The following is a 7,981-nucleotide window of genomic DNA, read 5'->3' as shown; positions in this document are numbered from 1 at the left end:
GGGGAGCTCTCACCGGGCTCCAGAGTGCGCCTAATTTGGGCGCACATGTGCCTAGAATTCGGGGTAGTGCGACCAAATATTACATTTGGGCGCACCGGTGCGACTGAAAATGTATCTGGTATAATTATTATTTTCTTTTTTTACAGAGCAGTCTATTCATAATATTGCAATAACCACGGAAGAGGCAGTGAATGAAGTATTGATTAGACAGCGATTTATTAGATACCTAATAAACCGTTGGAACACGCAAGACCGGTAACAATAGCAACGCCGGTAAACAAACCCGCGAAGCCCAATCCAGGGGCCTGTACTGCGAAGCTCGATTAGAGGGTTAGCGAGGTATGTTGAGCTGAAAGCCTGGGTTAGCTGTACCATGAAAGTCGATCTCTTCAAGCGTCGCTGTATCACCATTGGTGACTTACGCTCGCAACCAAACCTGGTCGGGAGCAGCTTTTCAGCGAGTCTACCCGGAGATCGGCTACTTATATCGGCGTGCGCAGCTTCCTAGCCCCTCCTCCGATAATGGTGTCACCATTTGTGGGTGTTCCCATGGACCTCGGCGCACTTATCGTACAGGCGTCTCTCCGGAGACAGGGGTTTTCGGCACAGAACCGATCCCTTGGCATTGTCTGACGATATTTTTTATGAGAGATACAGATTCGACATTTATTTAATGGTCAAAATATTATTAATCAATGCCGTAAATATCGACGGTGCAACCGGTGCAGCTGCCCGGTTGCCCCCCCCCTGTCAACAACTCAGCGCAAGGCAGGCACGGTCCAACCCCCCCCCCCCCCGTCAACAACTCAGCGCAAGGCAGGCACAGCATAAATCTCTGTCTAATCAATACTTCATTTTGTTTACGTCAGTTGAATTTTGTTACAAGTTGAATGCAAATGAGCACTGTCCGCATTCCAAAAGGCACAAGCTCTTACTCGACTGTTTTCAGTCTGTGTTTTTAGTTATATGGCACATAATGATGGCATTTGGGCTTAAAAAGCCAAACATGTATTTTTTTGTCTAGACCAATTGATTTAAAAATGTAATTTCCTAATACTAGACGCACTTATTTTCTCACCCAATGAGAATCGATAAGAGAATCGATAAGGAATCGGATCGATAAGCGGAATCGTGAAATTCTTATAAATTCCCATCCCTACTGTTCATACACAATAAACTAAATAAAGTCAGCCAAAGCCACAATTTCACATCATATTTTAACATATAGCCAATTTTTTCATAAGCAGATACTGCATATTACGCATTAATTCACATAAAACATTGTACAGATACAATAAACATTTATTGAACGCAGTCATGAATATTTGTGCATCTAAATACAGTATAAGTGAAGAATTCACTGAATTCAATGAGAAAATGTGAACAGATGTTGACATTGTAGAACCTGTTGACTAACAATGTTACATTTTCTCAGTCGTTACAGGTATTAAGCCTACAGAAATTGTACACCGGGAATTTCCGGACGCCCATGGAAGATACGGAGGCTTCAAACCACCCTCCCTTGATTAAATCTGGAGACGTAGCTGGCGATGACATCCTCCTTGTCTGGATGCTCATATTCTGAAGACGGTTCCGGTGGGATGTTTATCTTCAGAATCTCTGCTCTGTAGGATGCTGGGTCGACAAAGGCCTTCTCCATGATCATGTCCATCAAATCATTCACATACTCTGTGCAATACACACAAAAGGGAATCACTAGTTACTAGATTATTCATTGATTAACTGTTCATGCATTGACATTTTGCACTTTGAATATTTTGAGGTATTTATTTGTTCATTTATTGTGTTGAAAGTACCCGAGTTGCAGTACTTTGTCTCATGTTCAATATAAATGTTCATTTTCTGAGAAAAAAAAAAAGTTGACCCACGGAATGTCGCCTCAGTCTTCACTGGTTTGGCTCTGCACTCTCCCTTCCTGGCCTTAGCAAAGGTCAGTCTGAACATTAGATCCCCTGATGACGTAGTGGCTTGTCCTCTATCAGAATTCTCATTGTTATTCAGTGCAGCCAGGTAGAGTCTATGACATTAAAAAGAAAAATCAAACATGAAAATAATTGCAAGAAATGGGCAAATGTTCACAACAAGTAATCGCAGCTTAATTTACCTGCACAGCATTCCTAGAAATGGATAGACCACATTTTTAGGAGGGAACCGCAGGATCGCCTCCAAAGAGGACGTCTGGTGGTGGGGACTGAGCTTTGCTATATCCCTCAGGACTGTCTTCTTGGTCAGCGCCTTCTCAAGCTTGTAGAATGCAGGAGTTGCTGAAAGACAAAAATATCATACATTATATCCTACTTATTGGTAATGACTGGACTTGCAGCTAATCAATATAGTCAAACCAGTTTTGAAAAGAGAATGAGACAAACCTCCTGAGAGCCATCTACTCTTGTCCGTTGTGCTGCGAATTGGATGTAGACATTTTGGGAAGAGGGGGTCATCATGAGTATGAATATCCTGAACATGGTTCAGGAGGGAGGTCCATTTTGCCACTCTCTCCGGCCCGGTTATTGACGATGCCGCCGTCCAATAGATGTGGTTTCTGATGGCTCGTATCCACGTCTTTACTTTCTGGCAGTCCTTGGTTTTGCTAATTTTATGTAGTTGCTTTGTAATTCCTACAAATCAGAATAAATATTTTTAGAATCTGAAGTGAACCCGATATGAATTCCACACATTTTCCCCAACTACAAGATACTATCCTATCATTATGCACCGAAATATGTACAGAATACTTCTTGTATCTTGCAAAAGGGGGTCCCTGCTATAAGTAGGTTTCTAATGTTTCGTTGGGTGAGTGTACCTTTCTCCATGTGCCAGACGTCATAAAATTGAGTGATGTTGTTGTCCCTCAGAAATTTCTGGATTTGTGGATGACGGTCAGTGACGATGCTATCGATGGTTACACCACGTGCATCCAACAATGCCAGGCTCCTCTTCAGGCCTTCCTTCTCCATATGGGAGCTTCCTCCAACCTCATTGCTCTGTCAAAAATCAGAAGTACGGGTCCATATTTAAAATTTGTGACATTGCAGAAATTTAAAAACAAGAAACGGAACGCCACACTTTATTCGTCACGCCTACCTGAACCAACTGGAGATCGACAATAGTTTTGGTGTTGAGGTCCATCATGGTGTAGCTCCCAAATTTTGCACAGTGCCCTGTGAAAACAGTCACAATATTTTATTTGTCTGGTATGCGTTTATGTATTCGTAGTCATTTACAATCAGACTTATCCTACTCTTAGCATTTCAAAATATATACGTGGAGAATCAGCCCTCATGTCGCCACCAAGTATTACTTTACTTTCTTCGCTGAGCTGCTGCAGCATCACATCCTGGGAATGGTTCCATTTATGGACAATAGCTGGCTCTATAAACATTCTGGCCTGCCGACGAAAGGTATCATACAGAAAAATCTGCAGATGCATTGCCTTGAACACCTGATGAAAGAAAAAAAGAAAAATAAACTTGATAATGTAAAACATATGCCATGTTCAACAATGGTGCAAATTATTATTTACTTATTCACTCATTTACCCTTTGAAGTTTGAAGAAAGAGGCTCCACTGATGTACACTGCTGCAGAAAGCTGCAAGTTCCCAGCTGGTGTGCTATACAGAAGAGGCTGGCTTTGCCAAATTCGGGAATACTCGCAATACTCACACAGCTGTTTCACTGATATGAATGTCCCAAGCACTTTGTTTTTTACAGTGCAAAAATGCTTGCACACAGGACACACCTCGAACAGCTCCATGAGACAGGTCTCGTACACTATGTACTTCCTTATATCGTGTTTGGATGTGGATTCAGCATCTCTGGGGGGGGGGGGGGGGGGGGGGGGATTAGTTAATCAATAACTCTTTCAAACAGTTTGAACAATAACCAAATGCTTAAAAAAAGCATTATAAAGCAGGACTCCTGAAGTACACACCATCCATTTCCACAAATAAATTGAAAACTGATTATATACATTGAGACATGGATATTTCAGTTACTCACGACATGAATGTTGACTCAGGCAAAGTTGTGACCGATTCTTCAGGGTGAAAGGTTGCGTCCAGCCCTTCAGAAGCCAGTATTGCGCTGCCCTCGAGACAATCCTCCTCCTCCTCCTCCTGCTGCTGCAGCCGAGGTCTCTTAGATGGTGGCAGCTTTACAGGTGTCGAGCATGCTACAGGGCGTGGGCCTGTGAAGGGATCGGTGGATGTGCCAAAGTCCTTGAAGGACACAGTAGCCTGGACAGCTGTAACAAAACGTATATATTTATGATAGGGCATTCTTAGGAATAAAACATGACTGCACTGTTACAGTATAAACACTACCAACCTTCACTTCTGTAATGTGAATGAAGAGTCTTCAAAGAGAGTTGTGTGCCAACATGGTGTCTCTGAGGTGGCTCAGTATTGCAGCCAATATCTATTGTAGCAGGTAACTTCGATGATGCATGATGCTCTGAGGCCTATCGAAAAAAAAGACGTCAACCTTATCTTGCATATATAGTTCTGTGTCGTTTAAATAAAGCATAACTATAATATACAAATTATATTCACTGTGTATATATAATTGCTATTCACTTGTATACATTCTCGCTGTACCTTTAGATACCTCCCTTCCTCTCTCTGGATGGGAGCTTTGTTGGTATTTGAATTGCCATTGTAGCCACGAAATCTGATACTCGGGGCCATGTCTATCGAATGACTTCTTTGTTATGTAGATACATTAACTGTCTTGCAGTCTCCACGATGGTCCCTCCAATTCCCCTATGTCACCTTTGCATTAACTACCCACAATGCGAACGTTTACCTATAAAAATCTCGTTCACCCATTGTCTCACTGAATGTATCCTTGGTAGCTTTGGAGCATGTGCTTTCCCTAGCCTTTCATCGTTTTCAATGGAAAAACTCACGCCACAAACACGCACAAGTTCATGCTAATCTAAAGAAACACAGCAAATTATTTGTATACTTACATGTCCTTTGTCTGCAGGTATTCCACGCAAAGTTGGAAGGGACCCCTCGTTCAGATTAAGTTTCACAGCTAATCCTTCCGTGTACTGACCGAAGTTGGAGAAACAGTCAGTCGTAAATTGGTTAGCGCAGACCAACAGGTTTTTGCCAACTGTAGCCGGGACTTCGCCTTCAAAAATGAAATCAATCCACGTCGCTCTTTCGTCCTCTGGGACACGATGGAGGGATTTGTGGACGTCCATACAGCCATCAACAGAACACCTCTTGTGAATCCTCGACATGATGAATTCCAATCATGAAACACAAGGCCGTGTCTTACTTATACTCTGATTGAAGGGGGGTGTGGGGAAGTGGGAGGTCATATTCAAATGAGCGCCCCTTCCTACGTAGGAACGGGCGCTGAAACTGACTCGCTCGTTTGGTAGCTTGAGGCGGGCTGCTTCCAGAAATGCGTATCTTACTCAAAAAATCATGTACAGACTTTTTTCAAAGTTTGTATGCGTGTGCCATATACACCATATACCCACAATAACACCCCAAATCCCAAGAAAAGTGCTGTTTTCATAATATGTCCCCTTTAAAGGCTGCCTAATATTCATTTGAATTTTGATTTATTTTTTTGATATTCGAATAACGAAGTTCGGAGTCAAAGCGTGTGTGTGTGTGTGTGTGTGTGTGTGTGTGTGTGTGTGTGTGTGTGTGTGTGTGTGTGTGTGTGTGTGTGCGTTTACATGGACACATCTGATCCGCATAGATGTGGAAGAACAGCTCCATCGGAATAGAAAAGGATCATATATACGCCTCAATCGGAACGCAATTATCTGTTCGGAATATAATTCTATTCGGCTGCAGAAGAGGTGGTGTAGTCCGCTATAATCGACATGCATACACTTATTCCGATTATATTGGTGTTTAACTTAGAGCAGCTGCAGTAGTTCGCAATTGGTCCACTCCGCACACCGAACTTGACCACTGTCAAGGACGGTGGATTTATTGCCTGATTCATTAATTTATGTATGTGTTGGTCTTAAAAAGGTCTTAAAATGTCTTAAATTTGACTTTAAAAATGGTGCAAGAACCATGGTTGCCGTTGTGTGTGTTTTTTGCCCATGCGCAGCTTGTTTGGTCATGTGACAGTGTCGATGACGCAGCCAGAGACGCACGGAGAGGCAGTAATAATAATAATAATAAATGAAATTTATATAGAGCTTAATATGGTACTCTAAGACGCTTATTACAGGAGTGTTTGTCACCTTAACTGAAAAGAATCAATGTCGGCGGTTTGGATGTTTTTTACGGTCTCAAATGAAGGTACTCGAATTGCAATATACAGTACTTGCAAAGCCAAAGTAATGCGTGGAGGATGCCGTGTCAAATCATTCAACACCACTAGTGGTGCAACGGTTCACGGTTTTCCCGTGATCCGTACGGATCAACCCTCACGGTTCGGGACGCAAGTGATCCGCGGATCGGCTGATAAAAAAAAAAAAAGTTGAGTTCTTCTTCATCATTTGAAAAACGCATCTTTTCCAGGAGCTCCTGCTGTTCGGTTGCGTCCATATTCTGAAACGCGGGCTCAACCACCTTCCCCCTGAGCAAACCTGCATTCTGACGCAGCCAGGCAACTCCAGCCACGATGTTGTTGAGAGGCCCCTGTTTAATGGAAAATGAAATGCCACCAAGTTGGAATCATTTTATATTATATTATATTATTTTTGCAACCAGTTAGTTACTTAAACTAAGACTTGGGTTCTACACCCAGGACTGCAGACAAGCCCATCCAGATAATAACACATCAAATTAGACAACAACACCACTGTGGTGGGACACATAACTGGAGTGGGTAAGTCTGTCTACAGAGAGGAGGACCTGAAACTGTTGAACACTGAGTGAGTTGAGCACCAGAATCATTTTGTCCTCTTTAAATACTTAAAATAATGAAAGACCATCACACCTAGGAGGATGGCACATTCTTTACAAAAGATTATTGTCATGACTGAATGGTGGAAGAATCAGGGGAATTAAAGATTGTTGTAGGAGTAAATGAACAAAAAAAGAACAAACAAATACAACTTAACATTAACAGCATTAAAAATATATAAATAAAAACTTACCCCATGAATGTCATCTCGCCTTCTCTTCTTCAGTTTAAAAACTGGTGGCACCTCACCCCGAAGAGGAGCCTTAGATGCGTCGGTCCAGTGGGCAACACTACAAATACAATAGAGACATTCATGTGTAACCATTTCTTAGTCAAACAAAGGTGAACATAATTTGGCCTTACCTTCCAAGGTCAAGATTTTCGATCAGCATGATACACCACCATTTTCTCAATGCCGGCATATCAGTCTAATAAAATAGAAAAAATATATATGAGCCTTAATATAAAATAACTTTTTAGATAGCTTTGAATAAGCAAGGGAACTTACAACAGTGAAGTCAAAGGGTGCATCCATCACTTTGTAAAGGGCATACTGTAAATAAAACAATAATTTTATGATAATATTTTTTAAGCACAGAGTAAATAAATCCGACCAATAGTCACACCTACCATCAACATGAAGATGCCACAGTCGATACCATACTTTTGCTGTGGAAAGCCCTATCATGTCAGAAATTAGTTAGTATTTGTACTTCTAGTTTCACAGTATCATTAAACAACAATATATTTACCTCGATGTCCAAACCAGTCGTCTCTTTCCATGGCCCAGGGCTGAGAGACTGACGAAGGTTGCTAAAATGGAACAGACAGCAGCATTTAGAGCATATCAATCATGCAAAATATGGCCCTTTTTCATGTACCGCACACACGACGCAATCTATTTAGTCAGGAACAAGATCCTCATGCCGTCACACAGACCATTTCAGCAGGCTTCTTATGATATCATTATATAAACTCACTTAGTGGTTTCAATTTATTGTAAGTTTAGGAGTTCACAGTATGTGGACATTTCTTGTTAAATTCTAAGGTTAAGTTGATATCCAATATTCC

The 7,981-nt window shown here is 41.6% G+C and overlaps 1 protein-coding gene across 1 annotated transcript; it reads right to left on the bottom strand.

Annotated features, from left to right (window-relative positions):
- Positions 1–845: 845 nt before the first annotated feature.
- LOC130370014 (uncharacterized) lies at positions 846–5,260 on the bottom strand. The gene is made up of 11 exons (XM_056575638.1): positions 4,992–5,260; positions 4,349–4,481; positions 4,022–4,265; positions 3,561–3,837; positions 3,328–3,463; positions 3,106–3,182; positions 2,825–3,005; positions 2,391–2,639; positions 2,126–2,285; positions 1,890–2,038; positions 846–1,689 (listed from the first exon to the last, which is right to left on the bottom strand). Exons 1-11 carry the CDS (start codon positions 5,229–5,231, stop codon positions 1,508–1,510), a joined length of 2,028 nt encoding a protein of 675 aa, XP_056431613.1. The 5' UTR covers positions 5,232–5,260; the 3' UTR covers positions 846–1,507.
- Between the last annotated feature and the right edge of the window lie 2,721 nt (positions 5,261–7,981).

Source organism: Gadus chalcogrammus, chromosome 17 (assembly GCF_026213295.1).
Source record: "Gadus chalcogrammus isolate NIFS_2021 chromosome 17, NIFS_Gcha_1.0, whole genome shotgun sequence".
Classification (NCBI taxonomy): domain Eukaryota; kingdom Metazoa; phylum Chordata; class Actinopteri; order Gadiformes; family Gadidae; genus Gadus; species Gadus chalcogrammus.
The sequence above is the reverse complement of the archived record's forward strand: the minus strand, read 5'-3'. Positions and strand labels throughout refer to the sequence as shown.